A 26,225-nucleotide genomic window follows, 5' to 3' on the forward strand; every position below is an offset into this window, starting at 1 on the left:
GTTCTTCGTACAGCAAACAGAAACACTACCTATGCCTTGATGCACATGTTTGGCTCTTCCTCCACTTTGCACCTAGCCGTATGTTTCTATCATAAACGTGGGACGTGTGCAGACAGCTCTTATGTTGTCAAAGGCGGAAACATGACGTCAGCTTCTATCTAACCATTATCACAGCAGGTGTATGTTTGCCCAGCTGCGCACTGTAAGTGTTATCGCACCCCTGAGCACCAATGACAGACGCCTGAGTGAGTGTGTGTGTGTGTGCTTCATCAACTCACTCTGCTTCACACAGGGTGTGACTGCAATGAAGGACATGAGGCCGCACAGTCCCAGGTTGATCCACAGCAGGGCCTTGTTGAAGTCGCAGGCTAAGGGGTGTGTGTAGTATTTGTACATGAAGGTGAAGGCCATGGTGGCGATGGTGTAGAAGAAGAGGGTGGCGCACATCACCGCCAGGTACCAACGTTTGTTTTCTGCTGCTCCTGTGAGCCTGAGGGGGAGGACGGAGAGGCTTTAACATCATTTAACTTCACTGCCACCGTGCATGAGAGGTGAAGGTTTTCCTGTAATGCCTCTGCTGTGCAGCACTTCATAATGAGATTACAATAGAATTGAAACTAATCTGCAGCTGTTTTTTTCTTTTTTACTGACCTACATCATGCAGCAGCAAAAGATGCAGCAGACAATACACCCCCCCCCCCACCCTCACACCACTGTAAAGGGATAAGAGGATTTTCTCTCGCTGCCTGCATTTGCCTTGGAAAAGGTCCTGAATGAATAAATCCTCTTAGTTCTCGTAGCTACATCTCTGCCATTCAGAGTTCAGAGGTGACCGACAGACCGGCAGCAGCTGGATACAGTAAATAACATCTGGGACGAGTCAGGGGGCTCTAACAGGCCTCTCTGTGGAGGGCTTTCTCCCTGGGTCTGTGTGAGGTTCGGGGGTGCTCGCTGGGTTGTAGTCAGACGTTCAGTCCCTGTGATGGATGTGGAGACCTGTCCAGCCCACTGTGACATCTATAGCACACACGGCGGAGCTGCAGGACTCATGTGCTGCATTTCTGGAACTTAATTAGATTTGAATTCAAAGTCTGAACACACGGTGCTTTATGCTTCGATAAAGGTTTTGTTCGGATTCTTACATAAATACATAAAAATCTGATTGATTTCTTGATCTTGTTTTTTAATCATTATTTGCATCACCATGGAAACCAAGCAACCCACACACTGAAACAAAGACATGGTGATAAAATCTGACTGCTGGTGCTTCTGTACGTCTGCACATCTGTCAGTGCTGCAGATACAGATGTGTCTGAAGTCTGTCTGCAGGATTTACAGACCGGGTTCTGGGTAGAGAGTGAATCTGTCATCAGTGGTGTGTACTGGAGGGACTCACTTCTGCAGATGTGAATCAAGGCTACGCATACATTACTGTTTCTACTATTTTGTCCAGTTTGCTTTGTCGTTTTCTGCAGTTTTTTTAGGAGGGCACTGGATCCCAGCTGGATGTTTAACTGTTGACGCTGTGGTTAACCTCAGAACAGCAGGGTCTCTCCCTGATGTTATGAAGTCCTTAAAGGATTTGTATTCTTCTTTTGTTTTTCAGCAGTGAGCCTCAGTAACCCTGATTGACTGGTTAAAACTTCAAGCAAGGCAACAAGATGGAGATTTGTGAGTAAATTCTTCACACAAGCTTGGATTAGTAGCCAGTTTTCTAAAACCCAAATATGCGGACACCTAAACATGTCGTTCCTGAGCCATGTGCTGCTCTGTCTTCTGCATTGGGACCAGATCGTCAGTGGCGTCCAGCACTGATGTTCTGTTAAGGTCGGGTGTTCCACCTCATCCCAGAGGTGCTGCAGAGGGTGAGGTCACCACCACACTTGCAGTAAAACCCAGTAAAAACATGGAATATATTTTATTATTGACCTGCTCACTCACCAGTTTTTATTCCAGGTGTGTGCAAAAGCAGTGATGAGGATGAGTTGGATGAGGATGAAGGCAAATCCTCCCACCACGCCAACATAATGCCAGGCTGAGAGAAAGAAAAAAAAACATCTGATGATTTATGTCAGGGAAGTGAAGCATAAATCAGCTGTGATAACAGGCTTGTATCATTAATGTGTGTATGTTTCTGAACAAAGTGAGAGCGGGCTGCAGAGGTTTCTGGGGGAGTAGTGGACTGGTTCTGAGGAGCAGCTCTCTGCTGCCCTCTACGAGGACATAGGCAGAGGTGCATTTTGTTTTAAGGGAAGTTTCTCACCGTGCAGGAAGGACTCTGTCGGGATGAAGAAGGCGGCGGTGCACATCCCGAGCAGGGTGATGAACTTCAGGAACCAGAAGCTGCACAAGGAACAACACAGGGTCAGAAGCGTGTAATAAGAACTCGATCTGACCTGACGACAAGCAGCTTTAATATGGAATTCAATGGTCTCATATGACCAAAGCTGTTTGCTGATAAAAGTTCCATCTGACGTTAGGCCCAGACTCTGGAATATCTGAGGAGCTGAGCCCCTCAAGCAGACACTAACATGAACAGTGATCATTTTTTAAATCTTTAATGCGTCTTTCTGGAAATGGAAAACTGGTGTGGTGCTTTAAAATCAACATGTTTAGCACTTTGCTTCATTCGATCGTTGTCATGTTGGAGAGAAAACCAGGGAACCAGACCCAGTCTGACTGCAGACCGCTTCAGGGTTTCTTTCAGATGTTCAGACGGTCTTCTTCTTCCACCCTGACAGGATCCACAGCTCCAGACTGACTGAGTCCTCCTCACAGCATCATACTGCCTCCACCATCTCTGACTGTATGAAGCCTGTTCTTTGGGTTCTAGCCTCTCCTTTCTGTCTCCATATGAAGACAACATCTCTGTGAGCACAGAGCTCTAGTTCAGCTTCATCTGACCAATAACTTCCAGTCTGTGTGCTCTGTCTCCAGGTGGTCTCTAGCAGACTTCAGTCTGTGTGCTCTGTCTCCAGGTGGTCTCTAGCAGACCTCAGTCTGTGTGCTCTGTCTCCAGGTGGTCTCTAGCAGACCTCAGTCTGGTTTGGAGGTGTCTTCTCTGCAGTCTGGCAGTCCATTCCTGAGCAGGACTCTAGTGACGGTCTTCTCTGACTCTTCAGGTCCAGACCTGGTTCAGTCCTTCACTAGTGTCTTTGCAGCTGTTCTCTTCAGACTCGTCTCTCATTGGTTTTCTTTCCAGAACCTTCCACATGTTTCTCCTCCTGTCTCTGACAGTCTGCTTCTGTTGGACTCTCTGTGAACTTCTTGATGAAACCTCTCACAGCAGCTCTTCAGACTTGAAGCTCTTTGATGAACTTGAGGATCTTCTGCTGCTTTGTAGACGTTAACAATCCTTTTGATCAGGTCTGACTGTATTTCTGTCACTTTTGTCATGATTCCAGGAGGACACTGGCTCACTCTGAAACCTTTGCCTTCTACCTAGACCCCTGACAGAGCTGTAACCTTTGCCAAAGACCCTGAAGCGTCTCCCTGTTGCACCAATAAGACTCCTCTGAGCAGATTAAGGAGGAGTCTAGTCTATCAAATCCTAATCCGAGCAGCGTCACAGCTCTAATCAACTGCCCTGCAATGGAAAGTGTGACAACAGGGAGCTTTAAATAGAGCAGCAGGAGCGGTCAGGTGAGCTGCAGAGAAAACACTTTTGTCGTACAGACTGTGGAGGATATTTATAAGATGTGTGCAAGGAGGCGTTCGGGGCTGATCAGGGAAATGATATAAACAGGTTTGTAGGTCAAGAAGTGAGAAGTGTACAAAGAGTTTTCGACAATTTGTGAATTCGATTTTTTTTGTGTTTGAGATGAAATCATAAATCACAGTTTAGGAGAAGCACATGTGACTGACCCGTTGTGTATGAGCGCCCTGAAGTCCTGACTGGACTTAACGTCTATGAGGAAGATCGCCATCATCAGGTAGAAGCAGGAAGTGCCAAAGCAGACTCTGTAGACCGCCGAGTAGCCCACCAGCATCTCACAGTGGCCTCCGCCGTGTGCCTGGTCGCACACCACGTTGAAGAAAGGCACCTGAAACACACACACAAGCACACACACACATGTTCTGTGTGAGTTTAATAGATGTCGCATACAAATATTTCAAATATTTATGAATCTAATAATCCAGCCATGTGAACAATGGATAAAATGCCGACAGACAGGCGACAGCAGCCAATCACAGATGAGGAATGTGAGACATCACCTGCTTAAATTGTGTTTTTAAAATGAGTTATTTGCTTCAGGATGTGACTGTGCGACAGTCTGAACAAACAGCAGGTCTTTGGACAGGAAGAGACACACTCACATTTTCCCTGACGAGCTCAGAGACGGTGCGGGACAGCATGAGGCAGGAGACGGCGCAGCTCATGATGTGGAACAGGGTGTACATGACCCGCGTGCTGGTGGAGGATTTGACCGGAGGACAGAAGGCACAGCAGAGGGAGCAGGGAGCTGGTCCACAGCAGCAGCATATCTGAGGAGGAGGAGGAGGTCAGGTCAGCATCCAGACAGCCAGAAACAGTATTATATGCTTGTTTCCAAACCATATACATAACAGCAGCTTGTGGTCTGTGTTTTTCATTTAATATACTATAATGGTACTTTTCCACATCAGGAACCAGGAGAACAGGAACCCTTTAAAAAAAGAGAAGCTTTTTATAAATGTTTAAAAAAGCTGCAGCTGCATGTTACTTTGTTGTTTGTGGCTGACAGTAACCAGGATGTAGCAGCCATTTTAAACCTTTACTTTTCACATGATGGATTCGAGGAAATCTGAGAACAGCAGGTTCCTTACGGTACCTCGAGTCAAACGCCACTGATGTGCTGCTAGAACTCTCTGAGCTAACTTAGAATTCAGCTGCTTGTCCCAACCATCATGATATCATTTCAACCAATGATTCAGCACAAGGAGCTGAGGATGTTTGAAGTGCAGCTAGTAGCAGTTAGCATGTCTGTGGAGCACAGGCGAGCATAGAACACACACACAGAGTCTATCAGCACTTCCTCACAGGACTCTGACTGATCTGACACAAGTTCACAGACTGAAACCTGGAAGGTCGTCTGTGACGTCACAGATCTTGTCCAGTAAAGCAGCTATTGTTGCCCTGTATATAGATACAGGCAAGAGACAGAAACTAAACAGACCCTCCGGTCCTCACTGAAGCAGCAGCACAGGTCCAAATCCAGCCTGCGCCTTCTTCCTTCCTGCATTTCTGATTTCAAAGTTGTAAATAAAGATTTAAGTTACATCTGCCTGTACAGAGGCCTCCTGAGAACCAGAGAAGTGAAATCTAAAAACAGCTTTTGGATGTTGTTTGGTGGCAGATTAATCTAATGAGTCCGACAGCAGCAGCTGGCTGGTTCTGATTCTGTGGACGGCTGGACGTCAGCCCGCCGCCGCCGCTGCTGACCCTGAACTAAATCTAAGGAAGCAAAAAAGCAGCGTGCACATCTGCCCGCCTGATGCCTCGGTGAGGCTGTGCAGACCGCGGCCTGTCCACTGCATCAGGGTCACAGGATGATGAGAGCTGCACTTCACCGTCCCGTCACTACGCTGTACCATGGTTTATGAATACGAATTCTGCCGCAGTGAATCCAGTTCATCACGTGCAGTTTATAATCTGATGGATAATGCAGAGGAGATTATCCAGCATCTTCTCATTGAAGGGAAGACTCAATAAAAATAGATTTATAATCATGTACAGTAGTTCAAAAATGATTTGAATCTGGGAGACATGATTAAAGGGACAGTTCGCTCAAATTTAATCCTCAGGTTTCCAGTTATTGACTGTAGTGTTGTCTGTAACCTTAAATGTGCTGCTTACTGCTTGTTTTTCTTCCCGTTTGAAGACAAATAACTTATTTATCTTCACTCTCTCTGCATTGGTTGACACACAAAAAGACAGGACATTCATCATGACTAAAGAAACGTCACAAACAATATTATAACGTACTTCCTGAACCAGGCACTGCAGCATCACTGCACAACTGAAGAAACATTAATTCCAGACACAAATGTATACAGTAATTTAGTATTTTTTAAAAAGCAAAAGGACCCATTTCTGAGCTGTGGTAATACTTCATGTTATACCCTCGCTGAGCTGTGGAGGTGTCTGTCCTGTGGCCCAGTTTCAGGTTGCTAATACAGGATTAATGGTCACAGAGTCAAGTTGTTGCAGGAGATTAAATCTGCCATAAACAAAGAATAATTACACTGATTCAAAAGTAGCCAAATAATCCAGTGGCTCATATCCAGGTCATTCTGGTACAGCGTCAGGGCCTGGTCCGTGTGCGCTCCGTTTTCACTGTGAATAACCTGGAGTCAGTATGAACAGTACTTTAAAACGTGCTCATCACTGTGCAGAAATACATGTAAATATTAGACTATTTTCATTTTACAGCCTCTGTGTTTCACTCTGCTCTGCACATCAGCTGCTGCCTGCAGATCAGCCAAACACGCACCGACGTTCTGCTGGTCACATGTGATTCAGTCATGGCTTCCAGGTTATGCAGAGAGAAGCAGAATCTTTAAATATATATTGTGAGTGTATTATGAGTGAAGCAAACATCACACAATGCCTTCAAGTGCTGTTTCAAAGACTGAAATTTTCTGTCTGTGATAAATGATGATGTCATTTTGGTGGTTTGTTTTCCAAACACAGACGTGTGTTTTAAACTTGCGGGCAGGCGTCTGGGTTCTGTGCTCTGCTGGTTCGGCCTCTACATAAACATAAACACACTCCTGCGGTTTACATGTTGATGATTATAAGAGCTCCTCTACATCTTTCCAGGTACTCATGAAGCTAATCTGAGCTAATCCTGCATAGAACTCATACTTAATTCACCACTGATCCAAATCGACTCTCCATCACGCACTGTATAATGCCCCCCCCCCACCCCCCTTTCAGTGATGGCATCCATTTTAATTTATTGTTGAAATAAAAACGCTTTTTCTTTCTGATTATTTACTTAATCCACCTGAAACACATTCTTGCACAACAGCGACACTTGTGGCTACAAGTGGTAATTACAAGATGGTGGCACATTGGTTTCCCCTTCACTTCCCATGATTCTTTCTGCCTCAGGTGTTTGCAGTTAATGACGTCATCACTAGGTGACTGGACCAACAGAGGCATGAAGTTTGACCACCTGCTCAGGTATGTCTTTTAGTTTTTTCCTTTTATCAGTTCAATGCAATGAACAGGTCGTCAACTGTGTGTATCAATGCTCAGCTGAACCACACACCTGCTGTTGTTGGAATTATGGGGCCGTTTGTTTTAAATGTATTTATACCAGGGATAAAAGGAGTAAATAGAAATAATGTGGTATTATTGAAGAGCTTTGTAAATGTCAGTCTTTAACCGTTTAAGCATTAAAGTGCAGCAGAGTGCAAAATCAGTTAGAATCAATGAAAGCTAGAGATAGAAGGCAAAAGTCATGAAACCAAAAGACTCGAGTAAAAGTTCAGTGTCTGTCTCTGATCAGACAAACAGAGGGAACAGGTAGAAATGGTCACAGGTCATGTGACAACTGTGTGGAGGTCACTACATCACTGCACAATCATCACATCCAGAAGAACTCACGATGTCCCGGCTGTATGCATGTTTGAGTTGTGACCAAATAATCACAGTCAAATCTGATCTGTGCAGAGAGAAGGAGAGATACTGTCGCTGTCTGTGACAAAAAGAACGACTCATAGATTCATGGTGAAGCAGAAGAAAACCAAACCCTGATTCATGGATTATATGATACACACACGTTTCACATGACGCCTGCGCTCGAACGATTCATAATCTCAACAACAACAAACAACTTCCACCCTGGTCTGAGCTGTGGATAAATATTATGGTGAAACTAAACACATCCTAAAGATGAACACGTTCACAACAACCATCTGACAACAGTTCAGCCCCTCACAGCTTTTATTGTTCATTAACAGACTTCTTTAAGTAAAATAAAGCCACCCTGACCCTGAAGAGACTCTCCGAACATCAGACTCTGCAGTTTCTGCCCCCTGTTCTGCTGCTCTCACCTGATAGGCCACCATGTTGAGGAAGTAGTTGTAGACGCCGCTGCGGTTCATCCCCTGAGTGGCCGACATTGTGCCTCTAAACTGCTTTTCCTCGGCGGTCACGGCTCCACATTTGGCCATGAACGTCCAGCGATGAGCAGCCTTCCTCATAGACCCTGCAAAGACGGCATCCTCACATCCTCAGAGGGGATCCAGAACACGGCGGCAGCTGACGGGCCCGTCGGAAAAATGAGAAGTAGAATGTCCAGCAGGCTGTCCCCCCCCCCCTACCTCCACACGCACGCACACACACTGCTCCTTATGCTGGATTAGCAGTAAATCTGGTCCAACTGGGCTCCCTGCAGCCAAGACCCTCAGCATGAGCACCGGTTCAGCTGCTCTCAGGGGAAAAAGTTGTTTTTGTGCCCATCTCCTGCGTGCTTTGGCTCTGCGGCTGTGTCGGGTGCTGCCAGAAAAGAGGGAGAGGTGGTGGCGAATGCCCGGTGCCCTCCCCCATCCCTCCCTCCTGTCCAGATTAGGCAGAGAGTCTGCGAGGGGAGGAGGAGGAGGAGGTCGACCGTCCCATCTGTCCCTCCCCGCCCTCCCCTCTCTCCCAGTGCTGCACAAACCCCAGCTGTACAATGGGATTGGGAAATACTGGTGTTTAATCTGGACTAACAAAGTTAAACAATTACCCCGTGTGATGTGATGGATGCTGCCTGACACCTCAAAGATCTCTGCCAGAGAGACCTGAGTCAGGCACAGGAACAACGGCCATAATCCTGGCAGGTCATCATGATTTGACCCCGAAAGGCTCAAACTGGGCAGGAAGCAGAGGGGCAGAGGGGGCATCATACAGGCCGAAGGATCCTGTGGACTATAATCCCAGAATACATCCGGCGTAAAATAAGAAAACTAAAACTAAAAGTTTTTCTTGACTTTTTTGCCCATAAGTTTGGCTCATTTCATGTAAACATCCCAGCTCCTTTTATTTATTATTGTTTACCCACAGTTGTTGTGACTGCTCAATAATCCTTTCCTTTCTGCTGCACAGTGCAGTTTCTTCACAGCAGCAGTGTTTGTGTAGGAAGTTTTTCGTCTGAACAGAATGTTTTTTATACAAAGGGCCTGACCGTTGGCAGAATGTGTGTAAGAGAATCTGCAGCAGCAGTGAAGCGAAGCGACGCGCCTGTTAAAAAGCGCTGAGCATGAGGAGAGAGTCGGATTAGATTTGGGTTAGCGTGCAGGGCGGAGCGGCCTGGGATAATCCCGTCGTCGTTCAGCCCTCCCTCTCAGTCAGGGATGACCTTCACCGGCCCCAGACAGGACGTCAGAGCGGCCTGCTGCTCTCTCTCTCTCTCTCTCTCCACGCTCAGACAGAGGCCGTCCGTCAAACTGCAGCCATTTGGCTCCAAACGCACACTTTCCACAACATGGACTTTAATTAAAGTCTGCCAGATGGAACCATGAAGACCCAGAATGCTTTGCACCTGTTGAATGTGACAAGAATGCAGCAACCTGCACCAACTGCTCTGCACCACCTGCCGACTTATTGTTGTCACGGAAACCATGAACATGGACGTGTATATATTGTCAAATAATTTAAAGCATAAAATAAAATATAATTTTTTTCGTTATATTATTATGTGTAATTTTAAGTAAGTAAAATTTTCCATGTAGCTTTTATTATTTTTTATTTTTTATTATTATTTTATATTATTATTATTATTATTATATTTTATATTTTATTAATAATAATAATAATAATAATAATAATAATAATAATAATAATAATAATAATAATAATAATTCCCCGAAATCCTTTAAAATATTTAAATATAAAATATAAACACATAACAAAAAACTAAATGTAAAATATATTTATATAATATAATTAGTTTATTAATCCAAATTTAAATATATCAAAACGTTGTTTATCGGCTATTTCAGGATTTATTTACTTATCATCTATTGAATATTTAAAATCTTATAAAAGTTCTATTTTTTGAGTTGCATGTGTTTTTTGTTAGATAATGAACCAGGTCCTGTTGTTATGTGATGCTGGGTGGAGAACAGGATGTGATGTTACATACAAACACTGTTAAATCTGCAGTGGTTCTTCAGAACAGTTACATTCACTTTCTAGGAACTGACCCACAAATAAGAAGTCAAACACAGTACAGGGAACCATCAGAGGGTCAGCAGAGTCCAGATAAGAGGCTTGGCCTTACAGACACACTGAACCAGGACTCAACTTCCAGCAAACCAACACTTAAGGATTAGCGGTGCGAGTCTGACGTGGATGTGATAAAACCTCAGTCACACATTTCAGCTGTGTGCAGGGTCAGGGTCTGCACAGGAGAACATACCCCAGAAAGAGACGACATGTAATCACAGTGAGACCAGAAATGAGGGGAAAAAAAGGACCACAAAGACGTGTCAGATGGTCGACGAGAGACACAGGGGGACTGAAAAAGAACACAGAACTTCCCAGGAGACACCAAGAGACTAACAATGGGACACAAAATGTGATTTAGAAAAAGGCAAGAAAAACATCCACACAAGTAAATAAAGAAATAGAGACAGAAAACTGCCACTGAACTAAACGAGGCAAAAACAAAAATAACCCCAAAGTATAAACTGTACAACAACCAGTGTTGTAAAAAAAACAAAACAAATTAAGACCACAAACAAATAAAATACCTACTCAATGCAAAACCAGGCACTAAAAACCACCACAAGGAGTAAAATATGAGGCCGAAAATGATGACAAGATGCAGAACAACTCACAAAAAAACCACAAAAAGATGCAACAAAATCTGCAGGACGCCCCGGCTGCAGTCAGAAAACAACACGTGTGTTCAGTAACCACTGACAGTCTGACCCACACAGTAATATTAGTTATCTAATAAAGGACCAAAAACATCCTTTTATGTAATCCCCTTAATTTCATTTTGGATTATTTGCTGCAGCGTGAGTGGGAGTAGAGCAGTTAGTTAGAAACGGTCAGCCGCGGCCCAGCATTCCTTGGGGCCCCGCTCACTCCCGGATAATTGCGGCTGCCTTGTGGGAGAGGAGGAAGTGCCAGAGAGAACAAAACAAAAGCAAATGAGCGGATGCAAATCAGCGCTTGAGTGAAAGCGCTCAATCTATGGTTTCAATAGGTTGCGCAATAACAGCTGGCAGAGATCCAAAGGTTGTTTACAAAAGAAGTAGAAGAAGAAGAAGAAAAATGATCCATTCACTGTTCATTCAGGAACGCCTTCACAGGCGGCGTCCGTCTCTTTCAGGTGTGAGTAAACAAATCAAACCCGAGCTCTGAATGATTCATCCCTTGTGTTGTTGTGTTGATTAATGACGGACAAAGCTGCCATTCAGACCTGTGACATGACTCAGTGCACAACCTGCTCATAGTAACCTCATTCTTAACCTTTATTATCTACGGCCTGGAGGATGTAGGATCCAAAACTCAATGTTTACAGTTTAAAAAGCAAATTAAGGAATAATTTGACAACAAAAAGGTTTTCAGGGAACCTCAAGAAGAGGAACAAGCTTGTTGCTTGATGCTTTGTGAGTTAGTTACTCATCAGTGGTTTTTAAATGAACACAAATGTATGTTTTTAACCCTGATCACATGATTTCACAGCTTTTTTTCATGGACTTCTCTGGATGTTTGTTGTATTATGAGCATGTGTCTTTGTGCATTCAAGTGAACAGGACAGCTTCTCCCCTAAGTTCCTAAATTTAGCATTTATAAATCCTCAAAACTAGTAAACGGTTCGTCATTCGTCCTCACTGCTTCCACGTGCCCTGTGTGAATGCATGTAAACAGAAGGACGGTGCAGTAACTATTCTTTGTTTACCCTGCAGAGTCTCACCTGAGCCCGGAACCAGTGTCCTGACATCATCGAGTCCCTGAGGCCTGAGATCTGCAGTCAGTCAGACAGCCGTCAGTCATAGAGCAGGATGAAGAGGTTGTTGGGACAGCAGCAGCTCCTCTCCGGCCCCGGCACCATCCCTCCGGCCGCTGACGACCCCGCACATCTCCCGAAGGGTAAAAACCAGAGGACGAGCACCAGTGTGGTTTTTCCAGTCTTCCCTCTGGATCAAAAAGCACCAGCAGGTTTCTCTGTGCTTTAATCTGATTACAGTGTGAGGACAGACACAGCTCCGGCACGCAGAAGGGCTGGAAAAGTCTGGAGACACAGGAAATCTGTCACTGTGAAGTAAACATCTTATAACAGACAGGAATAGAATGAGGAGGAGCGTCAATAATCTGCATAGTTAAAGGGTCACATAATCCAGCTATTGACATTTTTTCTTAATCCTGCTGATTGAAACCAAAAATAAAAAAAAAAAAAATTATTTATTTAATTTGTGTTGTTAATAAGGATCACATTGGCCGGGTGGTAATCTGGGCCTTTTTTAAATGAAATGCCCTGAAAAGCCACAGTGTTTATTTTCTTGACTAAATAATCTAAAATCTTAATCTATAATTTATCGATATGAATCAGCTACACCCATTTTTAATTAATTAAAACTAACAGAAAGAAGTAATGACTGTTCCTTTGCATAGTTTCGGATGTATCCTGTCTTCCGGTACTACTCCGTATTCCCTCCGCCACATGTCGGAACCCTCCTTTTTGTTCCGGCCTTACGGGAGCAAACATGGCGGCGGAGGGGGACGTCGATTTGGACCTGGAAGCCGAGGAAAACTGTACTGGAAAACCGGCAGAAAAGCCTCGCAAACATGACAGCGGAGCCGCGGACCTGGAGCGAGTCACGGACTACGCGGAGGAGAAGGAAATCTCCAGCTCCGATCTAGAAACGGTGAGAGCTGCGGGCTAACGTTAGCCCGGAAACATGCGGCCAGCGCTGCCTTCACGGTCCGGCTTATCATCCGTGATACAGACCCATGTGGATAAACTAGCTTCTTTTATGTGTAGCTGCGTTTGTGTGTTAGTAAAACTCGTCTCGCCGGAGTTTTATTTGGAACATTAGATGCTAATGAGGCGTTAGCATTTACTTGAGTGTGAAACGTTACTGATGAACTCTTAGCTAGGTGGCTAGCCAGAGCTAGCTCCATCAATCTGTACGTTTTGTTTGTTTTCATTAAAAAAATGTAACCGACGGAACAGCAGCGTAAACAAACCACGAATATTTTTCAAAATTAATGTATCAATCCTTCTGATCAGATTCTTTTCTGGTTAAAGATTTGAGTAATGTTGTAATACTATTGATAACAAACAATATTTTTCAAATATTAATGACAGACGAAGCTTATTAATCTAAAACATTAAGTTCGCTCCTAATTTTCTTTGGGGTTGAAAATATATTAAATGACTCTTTAACCCAATCTTTGGTCTTTTATAATATAATTTAGGTTTATCTACAGATTTCGCCTTTATTTAAATATGAATTTCACTTGTCGTTTATGATAAATGTCAGTGGCTTTCCTCCTCTGCAGTTTCATGACATAATAAAGGAGATGTTTTTTCTGTTTTTTTTTAGGCTATGTCGGTGATCGGAGACAGACGGTCAAGAGAACAGAAAGCCAAGCAGGAGAGGTAAGATCAGTGTTTAAATTCACTTCTCTCCCGATTCTCCGTCTTAAACGTCCCTGAGAAACCCGGCGGATTCAGTCTGAACTTTTTATTTTCTACTTCCAGAGAAAAGGAGTTGGCCAAAGTCACCATCAAGAAAGAGGATGTGGAGCTGATTGTAAGTTATGTCAGCAAACTACAGATCCCTTGTTGCGTGGACGCCAGACTTCATCAGGACTCTGTACTAACGCTGTGCTTGGGTTCCTGTTGTGATGTTGCAGATGTCAGAGATGGAGATCTCGAGGGCCGTGGCGGAGCGCAGTCTGAGGGAGCACATGGGGAACGTGGTGGAGGCGCTGGTGGCTCTGACCAACTGAACGGACATCATTCACACACACTGGACTGCTTCACTGTTTGACTGCGGCTCATCACGTCAGTCAGGCTGAGCTCAGCGGCTGAACCGCTGTGGTGTATTCTTGACCTTTTTTTGTTAATAAAAGTTGACAGTTTGCTCGGATCTTTTTGTTTTTGTAAAAAGTGAAAATACGGCTTTTATTCAAACACGTCAAGTTACAACGTCTATCACAAACAGGAAGAGAATCTACAAACTACATGTTCAGAGCTGAATATTTACAAAATTACATCAAAACCACTGCTTCAAACAGACGTGGCTTTTGAGGACATAAATCTTACATTTCGGAGGAGCCAACAGCTCAATCAATAATTAATAAATCAGAGTGGTCAGTCTGTTTTCCTTCCACAACATCCAGCCCAGGAGGAGACGATTAGACATAGTAAGACGCAGCTTGGTCTCTGAACTGTCTCTGAAGCAGAGGATGTTTGTGCACATCTTAAGTCTTCCTCTTGTTCATGCTGGGCCGGTCAAACACGTCCCTCACGCCTGCTGCCTTTTGCTTAAAGAACTTGGTGTTCTGAGCGGTCTCCTGAGCCCAGGCTGAGTCGAATGACGTGGTGTCCTGGTCCACCAGGTGGGTGTACTTGGTACGTCCAGACCGACCAAAGTTTTTGACCTTGAAGGAAAATTAAACACCGACAGTCAGTAAGCTGGATTTAGGGCGTGTGGGAGAGGAAGTAAAACATCAAGCTGTAGCTTCAGTTTCAAAAATTGTTTCTGCGGAACGTGTGTAATAAAACGTAACGTCGTCTGACCTGCATGACTTTGGGTAAGATGGTTTTGTTGAAGTGATCCTCCAGAGTAGGAGCGCTGAAATCTCTCTTGTACACATCATCCTCCTCATCCTGAAACAGAAACCACATGTGCCGTCACTGGCGGCTGACACGCACTGAACAGGACGATGTACTGTGTCTTCACTGTGACTCACCATGAAGAAGGCGCCTCTGTGGTAATACTTCTGAAGGAACTTGTATTTGCCTTTGGCGGCTTTGTTGGTGACGACCTTGCTGTTGTTGCGGAGCTCGGCCCGCCGCTCCTCCTCCGTTAAGCTGTGGAATCTGTCGATTTCAGCCTTCTCCCTCTCCATGCTGACCACAAACACCATTCGTTACAAACCACAGCACTATCTGTAAGGTCCCTTCAACATGGATTCATATTATGGAGTCACGTTAATGAGTACTCACGTTTCTCGGGCCTCTCTGTCCCTCTTGATGCGCTTCAGCTCTCGGACTTTCCAGGCTTCGTACTCTTCCTCCTCGTTCTCTCCATCAGTGTCCAGGGCCTCGAGGGCAGCCAGTGTGCGCCGGTTCTCTTCAAACTCCTTCTTGGCCTCCTCCTCCACAATCTTGAGTGTGTAGCGCCGCCGCTCCTCTGCTTGCTTCTTGGCCTCGGCCTCTAGCTCTCTCTGCTTCTGCTCCTCTGCTTCACGATCAGCCACGGTGACTCTGTCCTTCCTGTGGTGCGAACAAAGACGGGAGTCAGAATGTTTATGGGTTTGAAAACAGTTTCAGAAACATTTCAGTCTTTTTTTAGTTTCGTACTTGCGAATGAAGACGGGTTTCAGGCGTGGCTCCGCCTCATCCTCACTGTCTGTGTATTCTTCATACTCAGACTCTGACTCCGACTCCTCCCCTGACTTTCCTTCCTCCTCCACCTCCATAACCTCCATCTCCTCATTCTTCCGATCCAGGGCCCGCTGACGCATCATCGCTCGCCTCCTCTCAATTTCCTGAGAAGGATCATAATACACACATCAGAAATCTTTCTTTGTGCAACCAAATAAAGAAAATACACCGGTGGACAGTGCTGCATCATAGAAACCTCATCATCCACTTCCTCTTCTTCCTCTTCCTCATCCTCACTACTCTCCTCATGCTCTGGGTGCCACGTGCCTTCATCCGAGTCCTCGCTGTTCTCGGCCACAACTTCAGGCTCGGTGATCTGCCTGTGTCTCGCAAGTCTGCGTATGAAAAAAAAAAAGAGACAGGAAGTCAACCACTGTCAACACTTCAGCACGCTATCATTTTAGAATCAAATCCAATCTGTGCGGTACCTCTCTTCAGCATCCTCAGAGACACGGTTAAGCAAACGTTTGAGACGTGGGTCAGAGACGTCCTCTTCCTCCAGCTCCACCTCGGCCTCCATTTCCTTTCCTTTCTTTACAAACTGGAAGTCTTCCTCTTCCTCGTCTGATGACTCCATTGGTGCATAGTCTGGACGTTTACCAGACACATACCTCTTCACCTTCACCTTCTCCATGGAGAGCTCGCCTGTGGAGACATTGCCAAGTTTGCTTTATGTTCCTGATTAATCAATTATTGATTGACAATTCAACAACTGTGTATACATCAAAATGTTTAATTTACAGTTTATGGTTGATAAATATTGTATTTAGGAGGGGAAAGACTCACTTGTAGTGACAACACTATAGTAAAACGAATATTTTTGGATCGTTTGCTTTTTGTTTACTATTTTTATAATGGTTACACAAACTCAATATCAACTTTGTAAACTATCTTTATTTACAATATTAACCGCAATGCATTACTAGCTTCAACTGGGTCACTAATACTGATAACATCGTTTCTTTTAATTATTATGATAGTGTAATTCCTCTATTTGCGTTTTTTCAGACAGAAATTCGTGTTGTTTGTGTTAACGGTAAAGACAGGCTGTGCTAGCTAGCTAGCTAGCTTAACACGCTAATACGTGCTAGCTAACTGTTTCTTCTCACCTTTCTCGTTCCGGACCGGCACGGCTCCGGCCGTGGACTGGATCGGAGGCAGCTTCATGGCGTCGTGACTAGACATGACTGCCTGGTCAACGATATGAGTATAGACGGAGAAAAATAAACAAAAATCTGTTTTTCCACTTAGACGAAACCTGGCTCGTAACTCCACTCGAACGGAAGTGGATACGAACGGACCGGAAGTGGATTTGCTCCGACAGATATTTCCGCACACATAAAAATAATATTTATGTCGTTCCCAAAAATAAACACACAATAAACATTATTGAGATTGTTAAACGTAGATACTGAAGATATTGTGCATCTCCATGGAAAGTCAGAAATATATTAATAAAAATAAACTAAAGAATCATTACGTGCAACATCCTTTCAAGCACCAGCAGGTGGAGCCAATCTTCCAAAAAACGCTCATGCAGGAGATATTACAATTATTTATTATTATTATTATTATTATTTAGTCTGATTGCTGCAAGAGATTTGTTCAAATATGTTTCGTTTTCAAAATATTAATAAAAATTCAAAAGCCATTTAACATTGAAGTCTATGAGAGCCCTTCACCGAGGGTCATCTGCCAAATGTTTCTCCTCCTACAAATTTCAAGCTACAGACTCCAGAGGCCAGGCTCTTAAAGTTAGAGTGGTTTTTGAGGTCTCCTCAAAGGTCACCATGGTGATAGGCTGACACACAGAGGCATACAAAGCTGCCATATTTGCAGTCTTTATCAGACGTTAAGCTGTATACGACTTTTCCACATTCAAATCACACAGCCTGAGCTTCTTATAGTCTCATGGTTTTATTCCAGCCTCAGACCTTTCATGTGGTTTATTCACAGCTGTTCTTTAAGGTTAATGACTTCATACTGTTCTTGTCTTCAGCTGTTTCTTTTTCATATCTTCCTAATATTCAAAGATTTTCTACTTTTCAAAATAAGAGCTTCATCTTTTTAAATTCTTAACTGTGTTTCAGCAAAAATTCAGATTGCAGATTCTCCAGCAATTCAGAGCAATCCTTCACATCAGCGTTCAAAGCAATGCTTCAGCTGCAGCAATCACACTTGCATTTTCTTCAGGGAATGCTTTTCTAGTTGTACTTATACTTTACTTAAGTAAAAATATTAGTGCATACTTTATACTTTGACACACACAGCCTGCCTCATGACACACAGACCTGTCCATAGCTGCTTCTGGACTGAACATGTACATTAACTACACATGGTCCATTTTAATTTAAGATGATTTCTTTGATTATTTTAACCTGATCAGATCCTTTGCAATGGAAATCAATCATATATATTCGGCGTGTGAGTATTTCTACTTTTCATACTTTAGGTACATTTAAATGTACTTAAGTAGGATTGATGATGTAGCACCTCTACTTTCACTGGAGTATATATTTTGCTGGGTAATTGTTTTATTCTATACTTTTACTTAAGTACCAAGCTTCAGTACTTCCTCCACCACTGCACATGAGTATATGTCGGCGCCCTGGTTGTGCTCAAGACAGAGTTTTTATTTATAGAATCAGAATTCCTTTATTTATCCCCAAGGGGGAAAATTCTTTGAATTTCTTCAACTCTTCTTTAAATTCCAACTTAACATGAAAACTGTATCCTGCTGATAGAAAAACAAATTACAGCCAAAGATGAAATTAAATATGATTTATTATTAAAGATGTATATTTACATTAAAAACACATTTAACTGTAATGTAAACACTTTATTCTCTGTCTTGTTTCCATCCTGTCAAAGCTGGACTCCTCTCTGTTTGAAGAGTTCCTCCAGCTTCTGCTCCAGAGCTGAGTTTGTTCCTCTCAGACCTTTGACGACCTCAGAGGCCCAAACAAAGTACTCCTGGACCCGCTCAGCTGTCCAACCTGCAACACACGCACACACACAGGAAAAGGGGATTACTGCAAACTTCACTTAAATCAAACTGTATGTTTGACAGTACGGAGCGGTGCTGACCGACAGGCGTGCAGCGGTTCAGGTCTCTCAGATTGTAGAGTTTATCAGCCAGTTTAACCAGTTTGGCTTGGCGGCTGCAGTGAGGCGCGTGCTCCACCTGCTGGCGCTTCCGCTCCTGCTTGGGCAGGCTCTTATCATCTGTCACCTCTTGAACGATACGAGCCACGACTGGCCCAAACTTGGCTTCCAGTTCCGCGGGTGTGGTGTCCGTGTCCTCCACGGTGTCATGAAGCAGAGCGGCCTGCAGGGGCAGAAGAAGAGCACACACGCTCAGGTAATACCAGACACCATCAACTTGACTGTGGCCGATGATGACGTACTTGCAAAACCTCGACGTCTGAGACTCCTCCTTCATGGCTGAGGATTCTTGCTACGCCTTAAAATACACACACAGAGCTGCATCAGAGAGAGGACAGTCAACGAGTGGCTGGACTGTCCTAACACACCTTTTAAACATTACACAAAAACAGGCCAACTCAGAAAACAGGGTCCAAGAGGACACTGGCTAAACCAGGATGTACCAATCAATATAAGTGTGTGTTCACAGAAGAAGGGCTTTAAATACCTCCAAAGTTTACATTTTTTTAAATAAATGTTTACTTTAAATGTATCTAACAGTAAAGACTAAACCTGAACACAGTGAGTTATCAAGTCCTGCAATGGTAAATGTTTCTCTTCTTTTAAATCGCAGCAGCTAGTGTTGTATATGCAACCACACAGATTTACGAGCGGCATGTGAAGGCATCACAGCAGAACTCATACTCACCGACGGGGTGATTAATGTACGGCGTTCCTTCTGGATCTTTACGTCGCTGGTTGCGATGTTTTTCTGCGGCGAAATGAACCGTCTCTAACAACAGAGTCGCGTCTGAATTCATGGTGGACGTTTACATTTAGCTCGGTGACAGGAAGCGGAGCGCGGAGATCAGATTTCTCCAACCTCTCTCCTTTGGGAGCGTAGCGGTCCGTCCCCTTCGGCGTCCGGGTGGAAACTGGCGTTGATCATGTGATCATTTCCGTTTGTTTAGCTACGGAAGCAGGTAGCTGCTAAAAACAACCAAACGCTTTCGTGTAGATGATTTAATCGACACACGTCGCACAATTTCAGTTATTTGTTAAATCATTTTATAGAAATAATTCCACACTAGTGTTTGCATTTTGGAGCTTGTATGAATCTTGTAAATGAATGTGATGTGGCTGATTTGTTTTTAGCCTATAAGCTAACCCGGTTAGTTGATGATGCAGCATATGTTTCTGTCTCCTGCGTCTTTCTTCTGGTTGTAGCATCTTTGTGATTACATATTTTGGTTTTGTATTTTTATTTTCCCGGAGCAGTGGATGAGTGCCTGTTGTCCGGTGTTCGTTGCGGTCCAGCATGGCTCACAGTGCCAGGAGAGATTCACCGGAGCTCCCGGACTTCTCTCTGCTGAAGAGGCTGGCCCGAGATCAGCTCATCTACCTGCTGGAACAGGTGAGACACACCGGCAGGTCTCTGGCTGCTTGGTGTTTGTGTCAGTCTGACATCTGGCTTCCTCTGCAGACACAGTCAGGAGGCTGCAATTCTTACAAAAACACTGAAACAAAAATGAAACATATATCCAAAGTGTGAATAATGTGGCTTTCAGTGCTGTCCACAAATTGGTGACATGTTTCTTTATTAGTTTATTTTAAATTCAAGATTTATTCATTCATCTTCCTGCTGCCATAAATACTCGATACTTTGATTTACAATGTTTTGTATGTAAATAGAGATTTTCTGTATTTTTGTATTGATGCAAATCACATTGAGCTTCCACTATACTGAACAAAACCACATTTAAAGTCCTTTGTTTAAACCTACGTCTTCAGTGTAGGCTGCTGTGAGCTTGATGCCACAAACACAGCAGCTATGATGCACAGCTTGTCTCTAGATCTTCACTTTTTCTCTGCGTCATCTCGCAGCTGCCGGGAAAGAAGGACCTCTTCATTGAGGCAGACTTGATGAGCCCACTGGATCGTATCGCTAATGTATCAACACTAAAGGTAAAGCACGTGATCAGCTGTCCGTGTCCTGACAAACCGCAAGTTTCAAATTTAGTTAGAAACATTTTGTTTTTTTTTGTTTTTCGGCAGCAACATGAAGTTGACAAACTCTACAAAGTGGAACACAAACCTATTGTCAGCACCTCAGATCAGTGAGTTCTGCACTTTAAATACTGATGTATGATCACACACTCACACACACACACCTGATTACTGAATAAAATGGTATTCTGTTTCCATAGACTCTGTTTTCTGATCCGGCCCAGAATACAAACTGTGAAGTGGATTTGTGGTGAGTAGCAACAGCAGCAGCATTTGAATGCATCATGTGATGGAATGACATCAGTGACTGAACTCACTCGTTGCATTTCTTCCAGATGTGGCCAATGCTGACAAGGCAGCGGGGAAGTTTAGAAGATACAAGCTCATTTTCACACCTCAGAAGGTATGTCCTGCCCTGCTGTGTGTCCACACTCTGCTTCCTGTTTCCATTCTTCACCTGCTGTCTCTTCTTTGTGCTGCAGTTCTACGCCTGCGACGCGGTGCTGGAGGAGCAGGGGATCATTGGCGGTGAGTCTTTTTGTTTGAGTATAGCGATGATGAGTGTCGCTGAGATGAAGAAGAGTTAACAGTGCGTTTGTCTCTCCACAGATGTGACGACTGACGAATGGGCTTTCTACCTCCTTCCACTTGATGATGACATCATCAGTCTGGAGCTGCCGGAGTTCTTTCGAGACAACTTTCTGGTAAAATCCTATTAACTGACTAGTGAAGCGTGTGTGAAACTGTTGATAAATGATACAACGTGTGTGCTTTCAGGCAGGAGACCAGCGCTGGGTGAGGACCGCCGGCAGCGCTCTGCACCTCCTCCACTCCCTGTACGGCCCCTTCTCAAAGGTCTACGGGATTGGACGGTGTTCCAAGATGGCGTATGAGTCGTGGCGGGAGCAGGTGGAGGAGGGGGAACAAAAAGCTCGTCAAGCTGAAATAGGGAATGTGTTTCTTATTGACAGAGGTGAGACGCTGCATTTCATCCGTCGGTGGGGTCACGTGCTGCGTTCTGCTCGCTTCCTGCTCTGACTTTGGTTTTGTCCTCCTCGCAGATGTGGACTACGTCACTCCTCTCTGCTCACAAGTCGTCTATGAAGGACTTGTGGATGATATATTTAGAATCAAATGTGGTGGGTACCACCAAGGCCATCACACACATTGCAAACACAATGATCACACTCACACACTGCACCATTAGTGCAGCTATGGAACTCTCAGATCTCACATCAGTAAGGAATCCAGCTGTGTTCCCATATCGATGCACAGAGCCTGTGAAGATGAACCAGCTGTCTGTCTGTTCTGCAGGGTGTGTGGAGTTCGGAGCAGACGTTACCTCCTCTGACAAGAGTGTGAAAGTCATGCTGAACTCTCAGGATAAGGTAGAGCGGAACCGTCCGCAGCTCAGCTCCCCCCTTTTTTTGGATTTGAAAGCTCTTAAAGCCTGTTTGTTGTCGCAGGTCTTCAGTGAGATCAGAAACGAGCATTTCTCCAACGTCTTTGGCTTTTTGAGTCAGAAGGCCAGAAACCTCCAGACTGCATATGACGTGAGTGAATGTTTATTATGGTTGTGAATCGTTGTCACAGAGGCGGCTGATTTATTTATTTATTTTATTTTTGTATTCCGTCCAAACAGAAGCGTCGGGGGATGGACATTAAGCAGATGAAGACGTTCGTGTCAGAGGAGCTGAAAGGGTTAAAGCAGGAACATCGGCTGCTTAGCCTGCGTGAGTGTCACAGCAGATCTCTGACATATATGTGCAGACCTGCACGGCTGAACAGTGCCTTCTCTTTCAGACATCGGCGCGTGTGAATCGATAATGAAGAAGAAAACGAAGCAGGACTTTCAGGAGCTGCTGAAGACGGAACACTGTAAGAACACCATCCTCCATGCTCCCCACCGGGCTCCACAGAGATCCACAATTTCATTAAGGCCCCGTTCACATTGGAGAAAGTCATTCCAGCTAGAGTAGGATTGAGCCCAGACAGCCTTTAAGCTGGATGCGTTCAGACCTATTTTCAAATCTGGCTGGCACACACTTGTGTCCGCACTCAATCCGGCTTCATCCAGCCTGTTTGCGGTCCTCCAAACCACTAGGTGGCGCCTTGTAATATACAGAGTCCGTTCAGGCCGCGGTAGGACTGCGTGTGTGCATGCGTCATGCGTTTTTTTGTCCCGTGTCGCGCCCCGTAAACCGGAAGTAGCACATCGCTAACCGGAAGTAGCATGTCGCTAGCCGGATTCGCTCGCCACATTTGCGTTCACACCTGAGCCACATTTGAGCCAATCCGGCTAGATCCACCTCTCCTGGGTGGATCTAGCCAGATTGAAATCAAACTGGATACAGCCAGATTCGAGGTGTTCACATTCCATCTGGATCTGGATACATCTGGATGTGGCCCTAATCCCGCTTTTGACAGATTTATTTCCCCAGTGTGAACGGGGTCTAAATGTCTTCCTACTTAGCCTCAGAAATGAATACTTTAGGACTTCCTGTAGTAGGTTTTTAATGTATTTTTGATGCCTGAAATAAGGCCTGTGAGGAACACCAGTGTTTTTATTCTATGACACAAAATACCCCGTTCACACTGGGGAAAAAATGTGGCTTAAGCAGGATTCGGCCGCATCCAGATCAATCCAGATGTGTTTTTTCTGAGTGTGAACACCTCGAGTCCGGCTGTATCCAGTTTGATTTCAATCTGGCTAGATCCACCCATGAGAGGGGATCTAGCCGGATTGGCTCAAATGTGGCTCAGGTGTGAACGCAAATGTGGCGAGCGAATCTGGCTAGCGACATGCTACTTCCGGTTAGCGACATGCTACTCCCGGTTAGCGATGTGCTGCTTCCGGTTCACGGGGTGCAACACGGGACAAAAACCGCATGACCGCACATGCGGTCCTACCGCGGCATGAACGAACTCTGTATATTACGAGGCGCCACCTAGTGGTTTGGAGGACCGCAAACATGCTGGATGAAGCCGGATTGAGTGCGGACACAAGTGTGTGCTAGCCAGATTAGAAAATAGGTGTCTGGGCTCAATCCTACTCTAGCTGGAATTACTTTCTCCAGTGTGAACGGGGCCTAATGCTTCTGATTGGCTCTTTGTTGGTTCAGGTCATCCAGGTTGACCTACCAACTACCCCAGCCTGCTGCACCTCCCTCTGTCCAAGCCTTCATTTACATATTATGACTCGTTATTGTCCATTGTCTGCATACTGTCCACTGATACGGCTCGTGTTCTTCCAGCGTTACTTGAAGGATTTGAAACCCGTGAATGCATTTCTTACATAGAGGAGCACATCAACAGACAGGTGGGTTTTTATTACATGGAGCCGCGCGCCATGCTTCGTCAACTTTTAAACGCTCTGCTCTGACTTTGGTCCTTCCTCCTCTCCAGGTGTCCATGATAGAAAGTCTGAGGCTGCTCTGCCTTCTGTCCATCACAGAAAACGGTGCGTTGGCTTTTCATTACTGTAAAGACTCACACGATTGTCACGTTGCACTGACAGCAGCGTCCTTTTCCCACAGGACTCCTGCCAAAAGATTACCGCTCATTAAAGGCACAGTATCTGCAGGTGAGCAGGGGAGGGAAGCGACTTTCACGCCGGTGTATCTTTTATTTTTCTGACACAGCTGAAACGATGATGAGACGGAAAGTGAGGACAGTGAAGCAGTAATTTAAATTTGACAAACGAGTGTCCCCCTTGTCTTCGTGTCCTCATCAGAGCTACGGAGTGGACCACCTGCTCACGTTTTCCAACCTGAGGCAGCTGGGTCTGCTGGTGGAGCAGCAGCCAGGGGAGACGCTCACTGTCATGGAGAGCAAAGTGGGCAAACTGGTCAACGACAAAGCTGCAGGTAGAAGCGGCTTCTCCTCCTCATCACAGCATGTCTTTGTTTGTTGAAAGAACTCACATGTGACCTGATGGTTTTTATTTTTTCAGGAAAACTGACAGATGCGTTTTCATCTCTGGCCAAGAAGAGTAATTTCAGAGCTCTGAGCAGGAAGCTTAACTTGGTAAATTATTGTCCACATAAATCACTACCTCTGTGATGTCAGCCTCCGTCCTCCACAATGTTTTTTATTACTACATTTTGTGTGAAGGTGCCAAAGTCAGATGAAGAGTATGACCTGCGTGTGCCCAGAGACATGGCTTACATCTTCAGCGGCGCCTACGTCCCGCTGAGCTGCAAACTCATCGAGCAGGTAAGTGGAGCAGCAGGATTCCTTTTCTCTGCTGGATTTGAGAGACCCCCCCTGCCCCCCACAGTGCTTTCCTCTTTGTTCCCGGTGTGTGTCGTGCAGGTGTTGGAGCGGGACGGGTGGTCGGGGCTGGAGGAAGTCACACGGCTGCTGAACGGGCATGAATTCGCTGTTACAGGTTTGATCACTGCCAGTTAGTCACACCCCAGTTAGAAGCAGCATGCAGGTGTTGAGTACTGAAGGTTCTCTGTGTCGTCAGGCAACAACGGGGCCGATTTAAGAGCAAAGAGCGACGCTAAGCGCATCGTCCTGGTCATGTTCCTCGGTGGATGCACCTTCTCTGAGATTTCAGCGCTCCGCTTCCTCGGCAAAGAGAAAGGTAAACAGGGTGTGGCCGTTTGGTGACGCATCAGGCTACACTTTGTGAAGATATTTCAGGTTTTGTATTAATTACTAATGAGTTTTTTTTTCTTATTTTACTTTAATATATAAATTTAAATAAAAAAACATTTATTTTTCAGAAAAGACTGGAATTTCTCTATTTTATGTCTTAATATTTTTCTGTAAATGTGTTGGAAATAGTCATATTTATTTCATCTTTCCACGGCCATAAAACACCTGTAGTTTTTTGAAGTTCATTTAATTTTGAAAACATATTTTTGAGCCCTGTAAAAGTCAAAAAAAGTAAATAAATTCAGTAAAATACAGATTCATCAAACTAAATCTTACTAAATGTAAATTCTAGTTTTATTTAAATTTAAAAGTGGGTGAAACTTTAACTCTGTTAATTTCATTTAACTCTTCTGCTTTCATGTTCCAGGTTATAAATTCATTGTGGTTGCAACTTCGATCACAAACAGTTCCAGGTTGATGGAGGCTTTGCTGGACAACCACGTATGAATCCTGTCAGACCAGGATGGACACAAACCAGTTCTCACGCGTCATCATTCCCCGCTAACAGCGAATGTTTCTGTGTAAAGATGTGAATAAACACGTTTGTTTCTTTTGTTTCTGGTTGTTTATATTACGGTTACCGGGTCTGGATGAGCTCATAGCTCCATTAGGCTGCTATCATCACCAGCCAACCGCACCCCTCAGCTCTATGAAACTGTAGTGTGTGCGTTCGTTTCATTCACCAGCCGTTCAGCGGTGGGCGGATCCCTCACAGATCCACTGCTGAAACCACCACCGGCTCGTCCTGGTGCTACTCAACACGCGCTCCCTTTGTGGAACCAGCCAATCAGAGGGCGGAATGCT

The 26,225-nt window shown here is 44.6% G+C and overlaps 6 protein-coding genes across 9 annotated transcripts in view; 3 read left to right on the forward strand and 3 right to left on the reverse strand.

Moving 5' to 3' along the window:
• The window catches only part of adamtsl5 (ADAMTS like 5), a 32,486-nt gene extending 29,769 nt beyond the window's left edge, over positions 1 to 2,717 (forward strand). The window contains exon 14 of the transcript XR_003670332.1: positions 2,708 to 2,717. The gene's annotated coding sequence lies outside the window, so the exon portion shown is untranslated. The remainder of the gene's footprint in view (positions 1 to 2,707) is intronic.
• Positions 1 to 8,163, reverse strand: part of serinc4 (serine incorporator 4) — a 13,323-nt gene extending 5,160 nt beyond the window's left edge. The window contains exons 1-6 of the mRNA XM_028401072.1: positions 8,044 to 8,163; positions 4,318 to 4,485; positions 3,865 to 4,043; positions 2,264 to 2,343; positions 1,942 to 2,035; positions 279 to 490 (exon numbers count right to left, since the gene is read on the reverse strand). Of these exons, the coding sequence (XP_028256873.1) occupies positions 279 to 490; positions 1,942 to 2,035; positions 2,264 to 2,343; positions 3,865 to 4,043; positions 4,318 to 4,485; positions 8,044 to 8,163 (853 nt within the window). The remainder of the gene's footprint in view (positions 1 to 278; positions 491 to 1,941; positions 2,036 to 2,263; positions 2,344 to 3,864; positions 4,044 to 4,317; positions 4,486 to 8,043) is intronic.
• A 3,804-nt stretch (positions 8,164 to 11,967) lies between these two features.
• hypk (huntingtin interacting protein K) lies at positions 11,968 to 14,082 on the forward strand. Its single transcript, XM_028401075.1, has 5 exons — positions 11,968 to 12,076; positions 12,599 to 12,852; positions 13,534 to 13,589; positions 13,692 to 13,743; positions 13,847 to 14,082. The coding sequence occupies exons 1-5, from the start codon at positions 11,989 to 11,991 to the stop codon at positions 13,940 to 13,942; spliced, it is 546 nt and encodes a 181-aa protein (XP_028256876.1). The 5' UTR covers positions 11,968 to 11,988; the 3' UTR covers positions 13,943 to 14,082.
• On the reverse strand, positions 14,083 to 16,896 carry mfap1 (microfibril associated protein 1). The gene is made up of 8 exons (XM_028401073.1): positions 16,715 to 16,896; positions 16,034 to 16,250; positions 15,802 to 15,940; positions 15,522 to 15,709; positions 15,165 to 15,434; positions 14,909 to 15,068; positions 14,736 to 14,825; positions 14,083 to 14,596 (listed from the first exon to the last, which is right to left on the reverse strand). Exons 1-8 carry the CDS (start codon positions 16,788 to 16,790, stop codon positions 14,417 to 14,419), a joined length of 1,320 nt encoding a protein of 439 aa, XP_028256874.1. The 5' UTR covers positions 16,791 to 16,896; the 3' UTR covers positions 14,083 to 14,416.
• Positions 16,897 to 18,429: 1,533 nt separating this feature from the next.
• hddc3 (HD domain containing 3) lies at positions 18,430 to 19,694 on the reverse strand. The gene is made up of 4 exons (XM_028401076.1): positions 19,459 to 19,694; positions 19,013 to 19,068; positions 18,693 to 18,933; positions 18,430 to 18,601 (listed from the first exon to the last, which is right to left on the reverse strand). The coding sequence occupies exons 1-4, from the start codon at positions 19,568 to 19,570 to the stop codon at positions 18,471 to 18,473; spliced, it is 540 nt and encodes a 179-aa protein (XP_028256877.1). The 5' UTR covers positions 19,571 to 19,694; the 3' UTR covers positions 18,430 to 18,470.
• On the forward strand, positions 18,945 to 25,975 carry vps33b (VPS33B late endosome and lysosome associated). 4 transcript variants are annotated; one of them, XM_028401069.1, is made up of 23 exons: positions 18,945 to 18,966; positions 20,028 to 20,163; positions 20,634 to 20,714; positions 20,805 to 20,866; positions 20,957 to 21,006; positions 21,092 to 21,159; positions 21,239 to 21,284; positions 21,366 to 21,460; positions 21,534 to 21,729; positions 21,818 to 21,895; positions 22,071 to 22,144; positions 22,223 to 22,309; positions 22,399 to 22,489; positions 22,560 to 22,634; positions 24,011 to 24,075; positions 24,162 to 24,216; positions 24,293 to 24,339; positions 24,490 to 24,622; positions 24,709 to 24,782; positions 24,870 to 24,971; positions 25,071 to 25,146; positions 25,228 to 25,347; positions 25,789 to 25,975. In XM_028401069.1, exons 2-23 carry the CDS (start codon positions 20,068 to 20,070, stop codon positions 25,866 to 25,868), a joined length of 1,851 nt encoding a protein of 616 aa, XP_028256870.1. In that variant the 5' UTR covers positions 18,945 to 18,966; positions 20,028 to 20,067; the 3' UTR covers positions 25,869 to 25,975. The 4 variants fall into 4 exon arrangements, with proteins under 4 accessions (XP_028256870.1, XP_028256867.1, XP_028256868.1 ...); XM_028401066.1 differs by lacking the exon at positions 18,945 to 18,966 and adding an exon at positions 19,621 to 19,732 and having other exon boundaries at positions 20,025 to 20,163; XM_028401067.1 differs by lacking the exon at positions 18,945 to 18,966 and adding an exon at positions 19,677 to 19,732.
• Positions 25,976 to 26,225: the final 250 nt, after the last annotated feature.

Source organism: Parambassis ranga, chromosome 3, assembly GCF_900634625.1.
Source record: "Parambassis ranga chromosome 3, fParRan2.1, whole genome shotgun sequence".
NCBI classification, from domain to species: Eukaryota; Metazoa; Chordata; class Actinopteri; family Ambassidae; genus Parambassis; species Parambassis ranga.